The sequence below is a fragment of the Heterodontus francisci genome, chromosome 35 (genome assembly GCF_036365525.1).
Source record: "Heterodontus francisci isolate sHetFra1 chromosome 35, sHetFra1.hap1, whole genome shotgun sequence".
In the NCBI taxonomy this organism is placed as follows: domain Eukaryota; kingdom Metazoa; phylum Chordata; class Chondrichthyes; order Heterodontiformes; family Heterodontidae; genus Heterodontus; species Heterodontus francisci.
In genome coordinates this window covers 47,604,815-47,627,717 of record NC_090405.1, presented here as the reverse complement: position 1 = coordinate 47,627,717, position 22,903 = coordinate 47,604,815, and the positions used below count along the sequence as shown (strand labels likewise).

Genomic DNA, 22,903 nt, shown 5'->3' with positions numbered 1-22,903 from the left:
AACATTTTTTGCAGGGCTACAGGGAACGTCAAGGGAGTGGGACTCTCTTGCAGAGAGCTCGCATAGGCTTGACAGGCCGAATGGACTCCTTCTTTGCTGTAACTATTCTATAATTCGATGATTAATCAATCTATAATTAAGAGTGAATCACAAAACATGTTTTCTGTGGAGCAGATTGATTTTCACCAACCTAGTGGTAAACAGCAGAGTATCACGATGATGATCCCAAAGGGAGCTCCACTGCCCTCAAAATAATTCAAACTGATCGCACCAGTGCAAGGCTCCAGGTCATCGGTGGTCAACTGTTTAGGCTGGGGACAAGGATCACCTATCACAGAACAATAAACAAGCAAACAATTAAAATTATGGATGGAGAAGATTTTTATAAACCTAATGATAAGGAATGATCTGCAGGGGGAAGTTTTGAGCGATTCCACAAACCCACCAAGAGATCGCAATATCACACGGGGTATTGTACCCCTTCCCCCACTGTTTCATCACCCACCACCCCTCCCCCCCCCCGCCAATTTTCTGCCTATTAAAATCAAAATGACTTGCATTTCTATAGTGCCTTTCACAGCCCCAGGATGTTCCAAAGCATTTCACAGCCAATGAAGTACTTTTGTAAGTGCAGTCACTAAGAGCCAATTTGCACACAGTAAGCGCCCACAATTAGTAATGAGACAAATGACCACATTTTTTTTTAAGTGATGTTGATTGAGGGATAAATATTGACCAAGACACTGGGGAGAATTCCCCTGCTCTTCTTTGAAAGAGTGCCAAGGGATTCTTTTATGCCAACCTGAGAGGGCAGACGGGGCCTCGGTTTAATGTCTCATCCGAAAGACGGCACCTTCGACAATGCAGCGCTCCCTCGGTTCTGCACTGGAGCGTCAGCCTAGATTTTGTGCTCAAGTCACTGGAGTTCGGAGTGTAGTCACTGTTGCAGTGTAAGGAAATCAATGGATGGAAAGGGACGAGTATGTGTGTCAGTCGTTTTGTAACCCAAGAGGTTTACGTGTGAGGTCCCGTCAATGATGTGAGGTATTCCAAACTTTACCATACACTGACAAGGCAGACTCAAAGTCCTTCCCAGGGATGTATCACTCTGGTTGAAATTGGGCTATTATTGCTATCCAAACTACTGATTGCAGATTAAAATATTAGATTAAATTACTTATTTTTAATTTGATTGTGTTAAATGCCTTTGTGCATTCTTGTAACAGAAGCACTAAACTGTTTACTTTATGGGTTAACACCACCATTGAGATAACAGTCAAAGAAATTCATATGAACAACTGGATTAATAGCCCACAGCATGGTTTCAACAACAACTTGCATTTATGTTGCAACTTTAACATCTCAAAGTGCTTCCTAGGACTGTGTCAGACAAAATTTGGCACCGAGCCACATAGTAGGACAGGTAACTAAAAGTTTGGCCAAAGAGGTAGGCTTTAAGGAGTGTCTTAAAGGTGGAGAGAGAGAGACAGTGAAGTTTTGGTAGGGAATTCCAGAGCTTAGTGCCTAGACAGCTGAAGGCATGGCCACCAATGGTGGGATGAAGGAAACTGGGGGGATGCACCAAGTTGGAGGACATAGAGTTATAGGCCTGGAAGAAGTTACAGAGCTAAGGAGCGATGAGGCCATGGAAGGATTTCAACATGGAGGATGAATATTTTAATATCAAGGCCAATGTCAACGAGCACAGGGGATGATGGGCGAGTGAGTCACTAATAGAGGTAACTCCTCGGGAGGGGTAAAAAGGAAACAGAGATGAAAAGCTGTCGGTAATTTCAGGAAAAGCTCTGAGAAATTCCTCTTCTGTTCCCTAAGACAATTGGGGAAATCCAGCATATAACGGTGCATCGCCAGACAAACTTCAATTAATCCCTTTCCCCCTTTTCTGTCCCAATTTCTTCCACTTTTATCAAACGAGCTTACCAGCTTTCCAGACAAACACATCCTTCTGAATTTCATCTTCTGAAGTGTTTAAGGCTTTCACTAAGACATCAAAAAAAGTAATGTTTCGAATTTTATTGATTTCCTCAGCTGTGAATAATCTAAATCAAAAACAAAGATAAAAAAGATTTCCGGTGCGTTTATCACTGTCATTCCTTTATAAACTCGGAAATATCCCATGACAACACGAATTAAAATCTTTGCCAACTTGAAGTTTTATAAGATACAGTAGCATAGCGGTTACTGGCCTAGTAATCCAGATGCCTGGGCTGGACACAATAGTGACTATGTAACTACTGGATTGATGTAAAGAGCCATCTGGTTCCCAAATGCCATTTAGGGAAGGAAATCTGCCATCCTTACCTGGTCTGGCCTACAGGTGACTCCAGACCCACAGCAATGTGGTTGACTGTGAAATGGCCGAGCAAGCCACACAGTTTATTCAAGAAGATGGCTTATCACCACATTCTCAAGGGTAGTTAGGAATGGACAATAAATGCTTGCTTTGTCTGTGATGGCCACATCCCAAAAATAAATTTTTAAAAACTTCAAAGTAGATCCAGTGAAGCCACATCAAATGCAAAAAAATGTGCTTTAACATCTCAACTGAAAGACTCAGAGTGCAACACTCCCTCAGTCCTGGACTGGAATCAGGCTGGATTTTGTGCTCACGTCTCTGAGGTGGGGCTTGAACCCACAAACTGCTAACTGAGTATATGAGAGCACCACCATTGAGCCATGGCTAAGATCAGCTGTGATTCTAACACACAATCAGCAGTGTGACGGATGAGCAGTTGAGTAATTTTTACTGCTGTTGATTGAGGGAGATCAGGATACCAACCCTGCTGTTATCCTAATAGTGATAAGGGACCTTTTAGCATTGACTGGAACAGGCGGATGATGCTTTGGTTTCTGTATCTCATACAACGATGGTCACCTCCCCAGTACGACACTAGCTTCCAGCTTTCAACATATGTCACATTACGTCTCATAATTAATTCATGTTATGAAGATCCTTAGCAATGATGTAAAAATTTTAAGCCTAAAGCAAAATAGGAAAAAAAGAAAAAGACCTGCATTTATATAGCACCTTTCTCCAGTAAAGTGCTTTAAAGCCAATGAAGTACATTTATAGTGTAGTCGCTGTTGTAATATAGGAAGTACTTGTTAGCAGAAAAAAACTCATTGTGGATCGAGTCAGGTACATTCACGTTGTGACTCCTGTTAATCCTCCATTGCAACTAATGATGGGAGAGATCATGGGCTGAAATTGGGCATGGGCAGAGCTGCAAAACAGGGGAAAGCACATTTTCTGCCAATTAGTGGCATGTACGACAGTCAGCTGTACTGACGTTAATGGAACTGAACGTCATGTGTGGCAGGTGATAAATGCAGTACTGCCAGTTATGCGTCAGTTTCACCTGCATCAGACAAAACGTAATAAGACCACAATCGAAGATTGAATGGGAACATAAGGCTGTGGTTTTGGAGCGACAGACAATGACTGAACAAATTGCAAACAGAGTGATTGAGAAGACCATCAGTCTAAGTATGGGTTAACAGGACAAAACTGCTCAAGAATCAACTGCAGCTCCTTGCAGAGTTAAGGATACCAATCATTACCTTCTTTCCAGATCCTCCTCTCTCGTCTCCCTCAAGTAGCCCTTACAAAGTCTGTCAAGTTGCCAAAAAGCATTTTAAAGTATTCAGGCTGATCTTTAATGTACTTTCGGCGGTCACTGTGCAAAGATGTCTATCTAACCTCCACACTTTGTTTGCCTTTCCTTCAAGATTTAGAAAGACTTCACCGTTTGCTCTGTAGTTTTTTCGAGCTGAAACAGAGGTGTCCCGCTTGATTTTCAGAATCAGCAGACAAGTGAAACAGACTTTGGTCCTTTTAAACGTCAGGGATTTTTTTTTTTTCCCTTGCATAAGCTCTGAATGATGTTGCGTTACGTAATTTCAGGCCACGCGCTGTGTTTTACAGCTAGTAAACAAAATGCTTGTGTCTAAAAGAAAGTCCTAAAGAGAAACTCATACCCGTTCTCCTGATTTTCAAACCAGTATCTGTCGCCATCTCGTATCCGTTGGAATTGCTCAATCATGATTTGAGTAAAGAGCTCCCCCGGTGTACCATCGCTCTCCAAGAGACCGCCAGGCCACAGCTCTAATTTGGATATGTCGCCATATTGCTCAGCCAACTTATCGACGAGCTGTGATGCAATGAAAATTGAAATTATTCAAATCATCAACAATGTAAGCATTTCAGTAATTTGCATAACAATCCCTTTCGCAACGAAAATATCGCAGAGCATAAATTCCATTTGCATAATTGGTTCATAAACTATTCTCATCTGTGTGTTAAAATGAGCCCTGCACACAACTACTTATATTTATATAGCGCCTTTAATATAGTAATACATTTCTAGGTGCTTCAGAGGAGAGTAATCAAACAGAATTCGCCACCGAGCCACGTAAGGAGATATTAAGACAGGTGACCAAAAGCTTGGACAAAGAGGTAGAGGTGGAGTCGCACAGTTAAAAGTCTACAGTTAGTTTGAGGATATTGCTGCAAGTGTAACTAACCTCCTGTTTCTCATTTGTGAGGTTGGGTTTAATTTCACTCCACTGGCTAATCGGTTGAAGTTGAAAGGCACGCCTTGCAGTATTAAATGTTGGGAGACCACTATCCCGGCCACGATGGATGGTGAGAGCCATCAGGTCAGATCGAGAGAATGTCAGGGGTCCATACATGTAGTCTGAATGTAGTTGCACAATTTGTCAGTAAATTACTTAACACCGAATTTTTAAGTGTGCACTTTAGCACTCATCAAGCGAGGGATGAGAAATGGAATACCTTCCCATCTTAGGCCCTCATTATCAGCATCAGGATTTCCTGATTAGGTGTACCGTGGGGATTTGATGCATGGTAAAGCTCCCATGACTGTACCTCAGCCTAGATTGATTGTGCTTAAATATCTGGAGAGGGGTCTGAACCCACAAACTTCTGGCTCAGAGGCAAAAGTCCTACCAATTGAGCCACTGCTGACACATAGCACTATTACAGCCAAGAGACTCTTATTCCCTTAACCCAGGTTGCACACTATCCCAACAGTGAAAGGTCAGTTGCCCACTGAACCTCCCAGTCTCAGAGCTGCATTTCATCATGGCGACGGGGTCCCGGCAGCGGGCCGGGACGGTGGGAGGGGGAGACCCCGCCTCAGCCCTCTGTCAGACCCCAGAAGCCATTAAAGGGATGAACTCCTGCTCCCAGAGCTGCCAGCCAATCGGAAGGCCAGCAACTCTGCAGTACTGGCAGCACCACTGGGCAGCCACGCAGTACGAAGATGTCTGGAGACCCCGGGAAAGGTGAATGGGGTCGGGGTCTCTGGGGCTATTCAGGCAAAATTCTGCCCTTACTTTCTCTTCGTTTTTCTCATTTCATGAAAAAATATACTGAGAGGGAAACCCAAAAGTAACTGAGAATAAACTTGTTCAATGAGTCGAATCCCCAGGAAAGTGTTACAAAGGAGCTCTTACGCACAACATGTTATCTTGACCTATTTCTGCTCCTCTTTACCTTTCACCACCTTCTGAAGTCCCCATTGTATGAAAATGTGGAAAATCCAGCACATACATTGAATGCCATTGCCCTTTTGAATCTTGGTACTGAGAGTAAAACCAGGCAATCTCTCGGATCAATACTGCTCCATGAGCAGTCACTAGTGGGCAATCTTATATGATTGAATTTTATTTTTTATTTAGAGATACAGCACTGAAACAGGCCCTTCGGCCCACTGAGTCTGTGCTGACCAACAGCCACCCATTTATACTAATCCTACATTAACTCCATTTTCTCTACTACATCCCCACCATTCTTCTACCTACACTAGGGGCAATTTATAATGGCCAATTTACCTATCAACCTGCAAGTCTTTTGGCTGTGGGAGGAAACTGGAGCACCCGGAGAAAACCCACGCAGACACAGGGAGAACTTGCAAACTCCACACAGGCAGTACCCAGAACTGAACCCAGGTCGCTGGAGCTGTGAGGCTGTGGTGCTAACCGCTGCGCCACTGTGCCGCCCGTTTCTTATTACTCCCTCTCTGCCAGGTGTCCACGTTAAGCCTGGAAAGTTGGGATGCAATTAAGTTGGCAACTTGACGTGCACATTGAAGCAACAGTGGCAGTACGCCCAAGGACGTCGTTCCCAACCTGACTCTGGAATGTGTCTTACTTCCTGGGTGTGTCACTATCTGAGCTCTAATTCCAGTACAGCGTAAGTATAGAAAGTACTCAGGTCATCCTGGGCACTTCATAAATCTTTTCAACATGTTGATAGCGGGAGAAAGTTGGTGCTCGCACTGGCTCCCCTCCAATGTTACAAAATAGTCATGGAGGGAGGGCTGGGGCACAGAGAGCTGTGCGTCTGTCAAGCACACAGAGAGAGATCTATTTACTGGCGCACAGCTAGGTATAGCCTGCAAATAACACAGGCATTTGCAACTTTGCTTCCCACTCCAGAGTAATCACTGTTAATATAACTGCAGCTTTACCGTATGGAGCAGGGCACAATTGAACCAGCATCGGACTGCTTTGTAAGAACAGAGTCTCAATAATTAGAACAGATTACCTCTCAGATCTTCCACAATAATGTTGTCTTCTTTCTCAGCGATTTGAGATGCCATCCCAAAAATAAGCTCCTCGACATCAAGTCCAGTCTGAAGATTCAGCTTCTGAAAATAAAAGTCAATGAACTCTTCTGATAATCGATCTTCTGCTTTCTTTACAACTTTGACAAAACTGATTCCTGTCAATAAGTTATGCACAGTCTTCCAGGATTGAAACTTGTATTATTGAATTATTTTTTAACAAAATGTTTTCACATCGGACTAGTTTATTTTGCAATTTTCCTGTTTAAATAAAGTTGTTGCAAATTATGTGAAACAGTTGGAGAGGGTGTTCCTGACAATTTTTAGAAGGATGAATGACTCTTTTGTTTAAGGCTTGGGCCTGGATCCAACAATAAACAAGGCACTGGCAACAGTTCACAAGAGTCCTTATTGTTTCTATTTGAAAATATTGCACTGGAAAAGACCCAAAGAACTTCCTGCAATCCAAGGAACACAACAAAAAACCATCAAGGCAATCACAATGCAGACAAGGTGCAACCATCTGAAGCATTGAGCTACATACTAGCAACACAATCTCTTGATGAAGTTGGAACTGTAGATATCAGCAAGGAGAACATTGGAATAATGGTTCATCATTAACTACATTGGGCATCTCTTGTCAACAAAGAGAAATGGAAGGGGCATGGAGATGCTGCCGGAAATTGCATCTCACCGCACCATCCCTTGCCTATCACTGGAAATAATTTTAGGAGTTGGGCCATTTGAGTTCTTTACCTGTCTGCGCCAGAAGTTGTTACACACCCGAAGAGCTGGAGACTCCTTGTTGTTGATGGTGTTGAAGTTTCGAAATGTGCATGTCCTGTTTCTGGAGTGAACCAAAAGAAAACCAAATTCAGATGTTAGCAAAACAGTGACTTATTCTGTGCTGAAATCATGAGGTAATTTTAACCAAACTTGCCCGGTGGGAATCTGACACAATCAGATCAAAAGAGGAATTAGTGATGGCAGAACATGCCAAATATATCTTGCCATTTGACTGGTTAAGCCTTTATGATAAACCTAAAGCATAGCATCCTCAACAGATATTGAAGAGTTGACTAAATAAGACGCTAAGCATTTCTGGAGAAAGTGTTATGACCGAGGCGGGAGTAATGCACTGTCAATTCAGTCCCACTACTCCACTGGTCACAGCATATGATTGAAGTTTCCCACCTACTGGAAATTAGCCAAATTAATCACTTTATTAACCCCCAGAATAAAACACATCAAAACCAGGTATCTTTAAACAACAAATTAACTATTTACCGATAAACGAGAATCTTAAACAATATTGAGATAAATCTATGTCTGAAAAGACTTTATAACTTCTTATTCCTCCTAACCCTCATGCACACATGCACAGATTCAAAAACCAATGGTTAACCTTTTTTTTTAAATGATGTTTTAAATGAGAGCTGTTTCTTAGGAATAATTTTTTAAAAACTGGGTTGTAAGTCCTGGTGTTATTTTTCTGCAGCAGTGAGGTGTTCCAGAGTCAAATAGTCACATGCCACTCGAAGTCTCCAGGCGAGTTTGATGAACACTGCACCATCCCTTAGACACCACCTCCCCCAACTTAGACTTTAAACAGAGATAAAAACACTCCCATGACAAAAGAAAGCACTTACTTTTATATAGCACCTTTCATGACCTCGGGATGTCCAAAAGTGCTTTAAAGCCTATTACATACATTTGAAGTGTGGTTACTGTTTTAATGGAGGAAATGTGGCAGCCAAAATTGTGCACAGCAAGGTCCGCAAATACTAATGTGATAAATGGCCAGATAATCTGTTCTCATAATACTGGTTGAGAGATTAATGTTGTCCAGTACAGTTGGGAGAACCCCCTGCAATTCTTTGAAATAATGGAATGAATCATTTGCATCCACCTGAACAAATAGATAGACCCGCAGTTTAATGCCTCATCTACAAGACGGAGCCTCCAGTAGCGCAGCACTCCCTCAGTACTGCCCTGGAGTGTCAGCCTAGAAGACATGCTCAAGTCTCTGCCATGGAACTTTAATCCACAGCCTTCAAAGGCAAGAGAGCTACTCTTCAGCCAAGATTGGCTCCTTTCTGAAAGGGAGGAATGGCAGTGTGCCAAATATGTGCGAGGCATATTGTTAACCTTTCAGATAACAATTCAGTCAGGAGTTTAAGAAATTGGAGTAAATTAACATCACATTTTAAGATAAAGGAAACAAATAATGTTTGGCCAATAGCATATAGTTTCCTTGTTACCTCATATAAACTCCTGGTGGTACCATGCTAGCACTAAATCTTACGGCAGCTGCTTGAAACTCGGGTGAAATGCCAGGATCAACAAACTTCTTGTACCCTGTGAAATAATTTACAGAACTGATAAGAGAAATTAAAACAGCAGCGAAGGTTTATTTAAAATAAATTTTGCTATTGCATCTTACCAGTATAGTCAGGTAGGTTTGTTCCCAAGTATTTAGGTAACCACTCGTAAAGCACAACGTTCTGCAGAGGCAAAGGTAACAGTTAATGGAGAGGCAAAGGCTTGCTTGACGCTGGGGATGGAAGTGATTTCACAGCAGCTATGAACAACAACAACCTGCATTTATATAACGCCTTTAAGGTGGTAAAACAACCTAAGGTGCTTCACCGGAACATTATCGAACAAATTATGGCACTAAGCCACGTAAGGAGATATTGGGACAAGTGACTTTGGTCAAAGAGGTAGATCTTAAGAAGTGTCTTAAAAGGTGGAGAGAGGCGGAGAGGTTTAGGGACGGAGTTCCAGAGCCTAGGGCCTAGGCAGTTGAAGGCACGACTGCCGATGCTGGAGCGAATAAAATCAGGAATGCACAAGAGGCCAGAACGGGAGGAGCACAGACATCTCGGAGGGTTGTGGGGCTGGAGGAGGTAATGGAGCTAGGCAGGGGCAAGACAATAATGGAATTTGAAAACAAGGATGTGAATTTTAAAATAGAGCTTTGGGAGTCAATGAAGTCAGTGAGCACACGGGTGATGGATGAATGACAATAGGTCAACTTAGCTCCCCTATTAGATCAATAGTTGATGCCATGGTGTGTCAGGCAGAGCAAGTACAAGTTTTGATCCTTGCTCTATGGTAAGTTGCTTAGGGTGTTGGTGAAGTGCTCCAGTTAGCCTCTGGGCTAGGGAGGGTGGGGGACAGGGCACAGAGATTAAAAATAAACAGCGCTGTCAGAGTGCATGGACAATTTTCACCGTTACAATGAAAATGATGCTATTCTGTTGAGTCAACATCCAGAACAGTTCAGGCATGTGTCAGATATAGTTTTGAAACATGGTGTAAAGTCTCATTTGGATGTAATGGAGTTGTGTACAACTGGAATAGCGATACACTAAAGGAGCTGAAAGATTGGCAAAATGCGCCTACCACAAGGACTTGCTTATATTAGGTTTCTCCGTTAATAGGCTCTGGCCATATCGAATAAAATATTTTATAGTTCCTGTAAGAACAGGGACACCTGGAAGTACTTGTGCACAAATCTGTGAATGCAGCAGAACAGGGTTAATAAAGCAGTTACTGAAGCACATGGGATCCTGGGCTTTATAAATAGAGGCAGGTGTAGAGTACAAAAGCAGGAAGTTATTCTAAACCTGAATAAAAGACTAGTTCAGCCCCAGTTAGAGAATTGTCCATATACTGGGCGTCACACTTTGCGAAGGACGTGAAGGTTTTGGAGAGGATACATAAGAGACTTAATAGAATGGTTCCAGGGATGAGGGATTACTGTTATGTGGAGAGTCCGGAGAAGCTGGGATTGTTCTTGGAGCAGAGAAAGCTGAGGAGATTTGATGGGAGTGTTTAAAATCATGAAGGGTTTATATAAAGTAAGGAAAAACTGTTTGCAATAGTTGAAGGGTCGATAACCAGAGGGCACAGGTATAAGGTGATCTACAAATGAAGCAGAGGTGACGTGAGGGAAATCTTTCTTATGCAACGAGTGGTTAGGATTTGGAATGCGCTGCCTGATAGGGCGGTGGATGTGGATTCAATAGTAGCTTTCAAAAGACAATTGGATAAATTCTTGAAGGAGAAAAAGTTTCAGAGTTATGGGGAGAAGTGTGTGGGGAGTGGGACAAACTGGATTGCTCTTCAAAAAGACCTGGCACTCGATGGGCTGAATGGCCTTTTTCTGTGCTGTACTATTCCATGATTCTATGAAAATGGAGATGCTGATGCAAAGATGGCGGGGAAAGAGTTCAAGTGGAGTAGATTTCACCAGAAACATTCCTTCTCGGAATCCATCAGTGTGGTGTTTGAGGCACAGGAGATTCCAGGAATCAGTTCCATCAGGAAGACAGCCCAACAATTCAACAGTGCACTTCTAATACATATGTCTACACCAATCATCTTGTGGTCTCTTTTTCTACAAGAGAATCTCCATTTTCAAACACCAAAGCAAATTATTAAACAAAGAGCTCTTTTGAAATTGAAGCAATATTTGAGCGAGTAGCTTTAATACACATTAATGAGTGCTCTTCAGCCAATCAGATTATTTAATTCTATCTGTCAGTTAGTTACTATTAATGCAACAGCTTGTTTTATCCCCACACCAGTTATTACACTAATATTACTGTCAGGAGCAATTCGATCCTGACCGCAACACTCCAGGGAAAGCCCAACATACTGTAAAGTGTGAAATTAATTCTTTTCCTAAACTGAGTGTACAATGACAGTTATGTAATTGATCTTCCTTCTTTACATGGAGAGAAAAATATACCTCAACATCAGTGAAGGCTACACGTACAAACAAATACCTGTTATGAAATTGCAATTTTCCTTTTGGCAAATTACCTGGAACGAGGCAATCACCCACTTTCTGGTGTGCTGGAATATATCTTCATCTGACCATGAGGAGTTTTGAGCTCCAAACTGAGCAGCCAGGTGATTGTGATATCGGAACCAGATGACACCCTCCGCCATGATGAACGGGCTTTCATTGGCTCCTGCATTTCCAAAATCTAGAACAGAATTTTATCTTTGTTAAACAACCGGTCCTTACCAGAGGCTGTTGGAGTGGGCTGCCTTGCAGAGAATGTGTACCAGAATAGCATCTTACCCTCATCAATTGCTCTTTTGCAATAGAGCTGGTCAACTAAAGCCAACCAATTCCCTGTTCTCTCTTCTTTCCCCTCTTCTTCCCCCAGAATACAAAATCTGTACATGTTTATTGAGCAGTTAGAGTCCACTTAGAGTATTGTGGGACTGACTGCGGTGGAAACAGACACAAATCTGGAAGTGCCACAGAAAATTGACAGTACTCTTTGATTTTACGGCCATACCCTGAGTCTTAACTAAAGACTGTGGATTTTGCTACACTTAGAACTAGATAAAGATTGTTGACTGTGTTTTGTCTTGCATTTTGTTGAAGCTACTACTAAATAGTTATTTCGGTTGCCTAAGGAAGTCACAAGAGCTATTGGGCTCCACTGGTACAAGTATCTAACCAGCTGTGTGGGTGCAGAAAGTTGCTCTTATTCTCCTCCTGGTAATGATCTTCCAAGGCTATGAAACAACTGTGGGTAAGATGGCAATTGAGTATGTTGTTCCTAAGCCTCCACCAATGCTCCTATAAATTTGTTTCATGGAAATAGGCACAAACACAATGGAAACGACTCTCCTGTTAATTTTACCTCCCTATGGAGTCAAGCACTTGATGTCTCAGTTTTGCCTTGTCCGACAATGGGCTGAAATCAACAGCTCAGTAGAAAGCAAAACTGTACCCATGTCTTATTCCAAAACAATGCCTACTGATGCCTCAACTTGCCATTCCATTGAGCGACCACATTTTCCAGTTTACTTAACAGATGTTTCTCAGTCAAAATCTAATGCTGTGAGAAGTCTGTCATTGTTAAATTGACACAAGCTCAAAATGTTGCATATTCACCATAAAGTCCTTGGAGCCCAGTCTGACCAGTGGATGGATCAGGGTGATTCCACATAGGCAGCTTTCCAGTACTTGGTTTTGGAAGCAGTGGGTCAGAACCAGAAGCAAGTCGGCCTCCCGAGAAACTACGCAATTCATCACACCAAGAATGAGAAGATCCATAAATAGAGCTTCCATCAATCCATGCAGTAACTTCATTGATCTGTTGGAAATCAATAGGAATAAATTAAAATGATTCATTAAGAAAGTCCCAAGGAGAAAGAAACTGGTGCAAGGTCCACCCCATCTAGTTATTTCTCTCTGAGGTGTTCATCTCTTCACTCATCTGCCTATCCCTCATATATAATTCTCCCTTCCTTCTTGGTCTTCCTATCATGGTCTGTATTTGCTAGTTATCCTCTCACTTTGTTTCTCCATTCTAGTCTCTATATGTCACTAGTGGTGACAATGGGTTATGTAGTCACTGATTAAGATGCCAATGTTCTACAAAATTTGAATTAAATTCTCAGCTCTTCAACCGCGATACAAAAAATGGATGTCACACAAACAAACCAACACTTCCATAACTAAAAACTGAAGAGGGCTTAATGTGTAACGTGAAATAAAATAAATATTGGGCTAGTAATGAAGTCATGGAAATAAATCATTTGTAACAAGGCTTACATATCAAACCCAACATCACAAGAGGGGGCCTTGCATTTCCATAGCACCTTTTTACGCCTCTCAATAATATCTCAAAGCACTCTATAGAGAATTATTTACTTTCATGTGCAGTAACTGTTGTTATGTAGGCAAATGTGCAGCAAAAAATAAATAATTTAATGCATCAATGCTTAGTAAACATATATTTTCAATGCCCTTTCTATATCGAAAGTCTTCATTCATATAGAACCATAGAACCACAGAACAATTACGGCACAGAAGCAGGCCATTAAGCCCATTGTGTCCATGCCGACCGAAAAAACTAGCTGCCCAATCTATTCCCACCTTCCAGCACCTGGTCCATAGTCTTGCCAGTTACAGCACTTCAGGTGCATGTCCAGGTACGTTTTAAAAGAATTGAGGGTTTCTGCCTCCACCACCATTCCTGGAAGTGAATTCCAGACACCCACCACCCTCTGGGTGAAAAAGTTTTTCCTCATGTCCCCTCTAATCCTTCTACCAAACACCTTAAATCTGTGTCCCCTGGTAACTGACATCCCGGCCAGGAGAAACAGGTCCTTCCTGTCAACTCTATCTAGACCCCTCATAATTTTGTACACCTCAATTAAGGCATCCCTCAGCCTCCTCAATTCTAGGGAAAACAACACTAGCCTATCTAATCTTTCCTCATAGCTGCAACTTTCAAGCCCTGGCAACATTCTTGTAAATCTCCTCTGTACTCTCTCCAGAGCAATTATGTCCTTCCTGTAATGTGGTGACCAGAACTGTACACAATACTCCAGCTGTGGCCTAACCAGCGTTTTATACAGTTCCAGCATTATATCCCTGCTTTTGTATTCTATACCTCGGCCAATAAAGGAAAGCATTCCATATGTCTTCCTCACCACTTTATCTACCTGTCCTGCCACCTTCAGGGACGTGTGGACATGCACTCCAAGGTCTCTCACTTCTACCCCTCTCAATATCTGCCCGTTTATTGTGTATTCCCTCACTTTATTTGCCCTCCCCAAACGCATTACCTCACACTTCTCTGGATTGAATTCCATTTGCCACTATCCCGCCCACTCAACCAAACCACTGATATCATTCTGGAGTCTACAACTATCCTCTTCACTATCAACTACATGGCCAATTTTTGTGTCATCAGCAAATTTCCCAATCATGCCTCCCACATTTAAGTCCAAATCATTAATATATACCACAAACAGCAAGAGATCCAACAATGAGCCCTGTGGAGCGCCACTGGAAACAGCTTTCCATTCGCAAAAACATCCATCAACTACTACCCTTTGTTTCCTATCCCTGAGCCAATTCTGGGTCCAACCTGCCACATTCCCCTGTATCCCATGGGCTTTCATTTCCTGCCATGCGGGACCTTGTCAAATGCCTTACTAAAATCCATGTAGACCACATCCAATGCACTACCCTCATCAATCCTCCCTGTTACTTGCTCAAAAAACTCAATTAAGTTAGTAAGACATGACCTTCTCCTAACAAATCCATGCTGACTATCCCTGAATAATCCGTGCCTTTCTAAGTGGCAGTTTATCCTGTCCCTCAGAATTGATTCTAACAATTTACCCACCACCGAGGTCAGACTGACCAGCCTATAATTATTTGGCCTATCCCTTGCATCCTTTTTAAACAATGGTACGATATTCGCAGACCTCCAATCATATGGTAGCTCGCCTGTATCTAGTGAGGATTTGAAGATGATCCTCAGCGCATCCGTTATTTCCTCCCTGACTTCCTTTAACAACCTGGGATGCAATCCATCCAGTCCTGGTGATTTATCCACTTTCAAGGCAGACTCTCTAGTACTTCTTCTCTCATTAAGCTTATCATATCTAATATTTCACACTCCTCCTCTTTAACTACAATGTCTACATCAACCCTCTCCTTTGTGAAGACAGAGACAAAAAACTCATTAAGAACCATGCCCACATCTTCTGCATCCATGCACAAGTTCCCTTGTATATCTCTGATGGGCCCTACCCTTTCCTTAGTTATCCTCGTGCTCTTAATGTACTGATAAAACATCTTTGGGTTTTCCTTGATTTTACCTGCCAATAATTTTTCATGTCCTCTCTTTGCTTTTCTAATTTCCTTTTTTTACTTCACCCCTGCACTTTCTATACTCCTCTAGGCTTTCTAAAGCATTAAGATTTTTGTGATCATCATAAGCTTTCTTTTTCTGCTTTAACGTACCCTGTAAGCCTCTAGATAACCATGGGGCTCTAGACTTGGCAGTACAACCCTTAATCTTTGTGGGGACATGCCTACACCGTGCCTATAGTATCTCGCTTTTGAATGCCTCCCACTGGTTTGCCACTGATTTTCCTTCAAATAGCTGTAGCCAGTCCACTTTTGCCAGGTCACCTCTCAGTTTCGTAAAATTTGCCTTCGCCCAATTTAGAACCTTTGTTCCTATTTTATCTTTGTCCATTTCCATGATTATGCTAAAACTAACTGTGTTATGGTCACTATCTCCAAAATGGTCACCCACTGTTACTTCATCCACTTGCCCAGTTTCATTACCGAAGTCTAAATGCAGAATTGCGCCCCCTCTCATCGGGCTTTTTATGTGCTGGCTAAAAAAGTTCTCTTGAACGCAGTTCAAGAATTTTGTCTCCTCTGTGCCCTTCACACTGTTTGTATCCCAGTTGATATTGGGGTAGTTGAAATCCCCAACTATTATTGCCCTATAGTTTTTGCACTCAGAAATTTGCCTACATATTTGTTCTTTTCTCTCCCTCTCACTATTTGGGGGTCTATAATACACTCCTAGTAATGTGGCTGCCCCCTTTTTTATTTCTGAGCTCCATCATATGGCCATGTTTGATGATTCATTTAGCATATCATCCCTCCTCAAATCTGTTATTGATTCGTTAACTAATAATGCTACATTCCCTCCTTTTTTATCTCCCTCTCTATCCTGCCTGAAAACTCTATATCCAGGGATGTTGAGCTGTCATTCTTGCCCCTCTTTAAGCCAAGTTTCCGTTATAACAACGATATTTTGTTGCCATGTGTCTATCTGTGCCCTCAACTCATCGGCTTTATTTACTATACTCCTTACATTCAAATAAATACCCTTTAACACTGCCAAATTCCTGTGCTGCACACTCTTTAACCTTTGCTTCTTCTGTCTTTCAGAGTCACTCGCTAATTTTCTGCCTCCTGTTCCCTGCCCTGAAATTGTCCTATCTAAGACAGCGCTCAGGTTCCCATCCCCCTGCCAAACTAGCTTAAACCCCATCCCCAACAGCACTAGCAAACCTTCCTGCAAGAATATTTGTCCCAGTCCTGTTCAGGTGCAGACCGCCCCGCTTGTACGGTCCCATCTTCCCCAGAACTGGTCCCCAATGCCCCAGAAATCTGAAGCCCTCCCTCCTGCACCATCTCTCCAGCCACGCATTCATCTGGTATATTTTTCTATTTCTATACTCACCAGCACATGGCCTTGGGGGTAATCCAGAGATTACTATCTTTGAGGTCCTACTTGCTAATCTCATTCCTAACTCCCTAAACTCAGCCTGCAGGACCTCGTCCCTTTTACTTCCCATATTGTTGGTACCAATGTGGACCACGACCGTCGGCTGTTCACCCTCGCCCTCCAGAATGCTCTGTAGCCGCTCAGTGATATCCCTGACCCTTGCACCAGGGAGGCAACATACCATCCTGGAATTGCATATATAGTGTGTATTTGTAAAAGGTTCTGATTGGGTTTCTTGGCCTTCTTCTCTACACATTCCCTATTACCTGTATCCTTGGGTTGTTGGGGCTCTGCCCCGAGTGGCTGTCCCACTCACTTCGTTGAAACAGTAGCCTCACATTTTCTGTCCCATTGGGGTCAAATACTGAGTCGCCACGTGGAATTGGAATATCGAAGAATTCAGGGGGACAGGCAGGGTACCTTGTATCCAGAATCTCAAACATTACATGATATCCTGTAGAAGTTTGGAAGAGGGGAATAAAATGGTTACTTATTGTATAATCTCTCATTTAAAACAAACTGTAAACTGGTAAGGCTTGTTTAAGGAACTTCTCTCCAAACTGAGGGTCAGGTCTCAAGATTTCTGTTATGTCTGATATAGCAGTTAAGAGCTGCAAAGTTCATCTTGGTATTAATCCTAATTTATGTGGGTTGAAAATTTTCCCCCACTCATTAGCCCGAAACTGGTCATTTTCCAGCTCTATTAAGCTGATAAATAAACAACTTGTCAGTTTGCAAGTGATATTAGGGTCCCAATTATCCTCCTGCTCCGATCCTTCCTTTCTTCTGCCCAGTTCTCATATCTGATAATTTGTAGTATCTCCCTCATTGACTTAGCTCCTTATCTATAGCCAGAATTAATTTCCTCTGGTTAACATTCAAACAATATTTCTTTTGCAACAAAAAAGTTAATTTAATTCTAGTTAGTAGACAGATGAACTACAGACATAGCCTGGATAGTCAGAAAATCTAAAGAACAGATAGATAGTGACATAGAGGAAACACATACGGAGCTAAACAAGGCAGATCACTATTATAAAGGAATGAATTTCTCAATTCACTGAACATAGCAATATCTTATCAATGCTCTTCTTGAATGCATTTACAATGTCACTGAATACAGAAACCAGGGCATTCCTTCTCCTATATATGTCTTGAAAAAAGAGGAGTTCCCAAAACATAAACTTTCTAATCATCCAACCTTGCTTCCACCACACATCTCTTTCACACCATCACTCAAATGGAAAATGGGTTGTTAAGACAGACAAGCAGACAGACCAGGAAAACAGATAAGAAGGATTGAATTCAGGATATGAGGAAAGGTTTCCTCTGGTCACCATGCGTAAAAACATAATAATTGTGTTTGTGATGATATTGTAGCTAGATCGTAACTACAAAGACACTTGATATATAGGTACATGCAGCAACCAGAGGCAATCTTCTTCCCTTTCCTGAAATGATGGAGTTGTGAGTATTCACACAGCCCAGTAACCTTACCAAAGAAAACACTTAGCACGGTGCTATTATTGATGGACTGCAGTCCTGATGACCCATTTGATATTATATTACTGATGATTCGTGCGTTTGGTACTTCTGGCTCCTTTAAAACCTGATAAACCCCATCAGCATATCTAGCTGGCAACAGGCGCATAAAAGGAGATCCTGCAAATAAAACAAGCATCTTCAGATAGTTATTACAGGAAAGGCAGTAGGTTATTTTGGCTGACTAGCTACGCGCTATAATAATTACACCTGTGCGCAACCTGTTTCCCTAAAAATAGCTAGATACAGGAGAGCATGCTCCAGTGAATAAGTCCATTTGCCAACAAAATCCATCACAATTGGGATGTTGAGCTACAGACGGTGGGAGTTGGCTGAAATATCACAGTGGTTCAATCTCAGATATATGCAGCTGATTTCCAGCGCGGGCGGTAGATCATGTATTGGGCTGGAGTGAGACAGATGTCACTGAGAGACACTGCCATCAATTGCTGTCAGTGTTACCACACTCTTCTGAATGCAGTTTACCTTCAATTCTCCACTCTGTCTCACCCAACCTGAAGTGCAATACATGATCCTTTCACTTCTTTGAGGGCATTAACATTTGTCAATCGTTTAGCTGGCACTGACAGAGACTGAGAGCAAAGCAGCAGCTCTGATTTCCCATTTGCCAAAAACATTATTACATTAGCAAGTTTGTAGATGGTTTAAGAGAAGCAGTTTTATCGATAGAAAATTGTTTGATCCTGTGGCCCTTTGTCCTCCTCTAGCAGTTTAACTCAAAGCAATATTCTGAATTTGACCTTTCTTTCTGTATTGACCATCTTATATACCTCACTGAGGTTCTCTGATACTTCTGCTCCTCAAAGCATTTAGCCATTAATATAAGGGAATCATGTTGACATAATTTGTTGGGCAGGAAATGCACAGGATCTGGTGAAACACTAGCTTTACAGTCTGCCCAATATAACTCTCCATGGACTTCAGCTGACTAAAATCGAGTGGGGTGTAGAACCAGCATTCCACCCAATCCCATCAGGTTCCCAATGAGGGGAATTAGGTGAAAATTGTCCCATAGTCGCAACTCAAAGTAACAGTAGAGGGAATGGGAAACAGATTCTCAAATAACTGATGTAACTTCATGAATTGAATTCTTAGAATGCAGTATGAGGGCATGCTTAGGAATGAGAGATGGTAACATGTCCTGTTCAAGATCAAATTCAACCTCTGCTGATTTCATATTGAATGTCACTGATATTAATGTCCTATCTAAATGGTTTGCAATATCTTAAGCACAACTGTAATTTTTTGCTGGTGAATTTAAAATGAGAAAATAGTTCAAGGAATTGTTTCTTACCAGCTGCCCCTCGGTTATGATAGGCAAGATTGTTATACCATCCATCATATCTCTGCACCTCCCAGTTGATATTATTCTGAGCAGCTTGGGGAGAAAAGGCATTCAATTAATCAAGGGAAAGGTCTGTAAATTAATCATTTAAATAAAGGACATGCCACATGAAAAGAATAAATGTTGACAAGTGATGTCTATTCACGGAGAATGATCTGAGTGTGAAGGAAATCAAAATATGCATGTGAAAAGAGAAAAAAATTGTTTTATAATTCATCAACGAATGACTGCCAATGTGATAGAAGGCATGAGGACATTTTAAAAAGTTGAAGATATTTGCAATACAATTAATGATTGAAGGGGAAAAGGGGCTAGGCAGAAAGAGCAGAGGGAGTGGGGCTAATTGGATAGTTCCGCCAAAGAGTCAGTACAGGCACTTTGGACCGAATGGCCGCCTGCTACGCTCACTCATTCTATAATACTGCGACTAAGTCTACAATCTCCGTCTCGAAAGAGGGGGGATGTTACTTACAGATGAGTGTCAGGTGGGAGAGGTGAATCCAGCCAGTGATCAGCAGTTTCCAGAGATTGACTTGTGCCATTGTGTTTGGGAGAGCTCCACTTTTGACCGGGCACTTGGGCTCCAAATCTTCTTCTGAAAGGCTCAGCTCCGATTATAAAATCAATTCAAACACTCTATGCTCCGAAAGTAACCTGAGAAGGAAACGCCTTAGAGACAGTTTTAAAAAGGCAGGCAGAGGAACTTAGGAACCTCCTTGTCACTACCTTACTATTCGAAACAGTGCATTTCCACCCAGTCCTTGCTCCTGAACAGTCTCATTTGGGAATTGCTTGCTGAATGTATCGATTTTAAAGTCAGTTTTCAATTGGAAATTGACGAGTTTCTCTCTCGTGAGCGGCAGTGATGTTCTCCCAGGTATTTCAGAAACCAGTGGAAATAAAATTAACTATTGCTACAAAATTAAACTTTGGAATGAAATGCTTAATACATTAAGTTAAAGGCGTTATTTTTTTAAATTGCATATTTCCGCGTAGATGAAAAGTGGATTTTAGAAGTTGAAAGAATGGGAACACACTTTTACTGGAAATAGAGGGTAAAATTGCCACCATAAGGAGGAACATTTAACACAGTACTCTATCCCTAGATTGCCAAAGCACTGAATTGTTCGGTTCTACGCTGCATTCACACTGAAAACAGAATCACAATCAAAATCCCCCTGGTTCAGCTTATATAAATATTATAGAAAACTAATTCACCCCTTTGTTGAAACAGATATCTTCAGGCTAATTCCATATTGAGCGTCCACCTCTCGGTCCGGTTGCGGTATTTAACCACAGCAAATTCTGCAGAAAAGATTTCTTTTGCGCAAATCCTGACTTTGTTTTTAAATTCATGGAACGCTGGAGGGAGCTACAGCGGGGATTAGATGCTAGAATCTCGGGTAACCAGTTAAGCGCAAACCATATATTCTCAGCAAAATGAAGTGTCCAGCACCAAGACCAAAGAACAAAGAACAGTACAGCACAGGAACAGGCCATTCGGCCCTCCAAGCCTGCGCCGATCATGATGCCTGTCTAAACTAACACCTTCTGCACTTCCGGGGCCCGTATCCCTCTATTCCCATCCTATTCATGTATTTGTCAAGATGTCTCTTAAACGTCGCTATCGTATCTGCTTCCACCACCTCCCCCGGCAGCAAGTTCCAGGCACTCACCACCCTCTGTGTAAAGAACTTGCCTCGCACATCCCCTCTAAAGGAGGAGAAACTCTTCAAAAAACTCCAGCAAGTTAGTTAAACATGATTTTCCCTTAAAGACTCTGTGTTGGCTTTCCTTAGTTTACCCACTTATGGGTTAATAGTCCTTGTGACTATTAATTTGGTCCCGAATTATTGTTTCTAGAAGTTCTGTAGTTACAGAATTAAGGAGGAATTTGAAAGTATCACCAGTTTAAGAAAAGCAGAAAAAAGTTCATTTTCTTCTCCAAGATAATTAACTCAACTATTAACTGGGGTAATTCGATTTATTTACAATAACTTCACTTGACGGGTCTGCGGATTTTAAATTGATGGGTGACTTCAACCGCGATATTAAACTTTCAAATCACCAACTTACATTTCCTTCTCGCTCTTTCTCACACCTTCTCAAAAGATAGAGCTGCCAACGCGTCTTGGAAAATTTCCCTTTTTGTGTTTTAAGTGGGAAAATAAATACGGGCTGGTAAATGGTTTAGTATTGCCCCAAGTAATATTTACCAGTCTGCCCTGCCCCAATTGGTTCCCTATTACTTGATGGTGAGAAGCGTGCCCAGGGTTACAGTACACAGTGAGCAAGCATACAGTACTGTCCTTAACTGGTCCCGAGATATTCCACAGTTATTCCTGAGTACAAGCCCGCCCCTTCCTTCATCTGCTGTGGGATTAGTTGAGATCTGGTTGAAAGCGGGCGCGTTTGAATGAGTGGTACCCCCGTCGCTTAGAAGTTGAAATGCTCATTAGGAGAGCGGGTGCAGACACGATGGGCCGAAAGGCCTCCTTCTGCGCTGTCACAATTCTGTGGATATGTGATTCTGTGAGTTTGCGCAGAGATTTTCCTCCCTTACGCTCGCCCTGCCAACTCGCACAGGGCACAGCCAAACAAAAACGTGCGCTTGAAAGTTGAAAACCAACAGCCCAAGGCGCTCCGCAGAGGCGTAATTTATAAAGAAAAAGGCTGACTGACTAATCGACTCTTTACCGGGCATCAAGGGGGACGCAAATAATAAAGACCCGATTCACAAATAAAAAGCAAAACATGTTGAGTTAACGTTTCAGGTCGGTGACCTTTCATCAGAACTGTTGGAATGGAGATGGATTTGACCTTTTTGTGTGAACCGAAGAAAAGCTGAAAGGATAGAGCCGTGAGGAGCGGAATCTGGATTCTGGCCAAACACTGAGCTCTGTTATAATCTGGAACTGAGACCCTCAGTGGATTTTGGAACTGATATCCACTAGTCATTGTCATCCACTAAAACAATTAACCCCCTGTCTTAATCTCATATATTGTGTGCACTGAAGACGTTTTGACTGGGATACTCTCTGGGTACCTCGGTTCACAGCTGCCTGCCCTGAACTGGAAAACTCCCGAGGCACTGGAGAAATCTCTTGAGAGATTTAGTCACAGCTCACCTGCGAGTGCGGAGGATCCGCCGTGCTCACGCCTGGACACCCTCTGCTGCAATCAATTAACCGGGATGGGTGAGAGCCAAACGGGACTATTCAAACAGGGTGGGGAGGGTCGCTGTTACGTTGAGAAAGGGTGTGGGTGAATTTGCATCGGTACCAGGAAGAAGGTGATGG

The 22,903-nt window shown here is 42.2% G+C and overlaps 1 protein-coding gene across 2 annotated transcripts in view; it reads right to left on the bottom strand.

The window, feature by feature from the left end:
* duox (dual oxidase) overlaps positions 1-22,789 on the bottom strand; it is a 66,003-nt gene extending 43,214 nt beyond the window's left edge. Inside the window, exons 1-15 of one of the 2 annotated variants that reach the window (XM_068015474.1) lie at positions 22,733-22,789; positions 20,077-20,258; positions 19,554-19,637; positions 18,194-18,358; positions 16,963-17,150; positions 12,538-12,739; positions 11,445-11,611; positions 9,055-9,115; positions 8,873-8,969; positions 7,368-7,458; positions 6,593-6,695; positions 4,546-4,718; positions 4,000-4,172; positions 1,942-2,060; positions 191-328 (exon numbers count right to left, since the gene is read on the bottom strand). In XM_068015474.1, coding sequence (XP_067871575.1) covers positions 191-328; positions 1,942-2,060; positions 4,000-4,172; positions 4,546-4,718; positions 6,593-6,695; positions 7,368-7,458; positions 8,873-8,969; positions 9,055-9,115; positions 11,445-11,611; positions 12,538-12,739; positions 16,963-17,150; positions 18,194-18,358; positions 19,554-19,637; positions 20,077-20,146 — 1,831 coding nt within the window. In that variant the 5' untranslated portion in view covers positions 20,147-20,258; positions 22,733-22,789. Of the gene's footprint in view, positions 1-190; positions 329-1,941; positions 2,061-3,999; positions 4,173-4,545; positions 4,719-6,592; positions 6,696-7,367; positions 7,459-8,872; positions 8,970-9,054; positions 9,116-11,444; positions 11,612-12,537; positions 12,740-16,962; positions 17,151-18,193; positions 18,359-19,553; positions 19,638-20,076; positions 20,259-21,680; positions 22,025-22,732 lie in introns of those variants that run through there. The other variant, XM_068015475.1, reaches the window with a different exon arrangement.
* Positions 22,790-22,903: the final 114 nt, after the last annotated feature.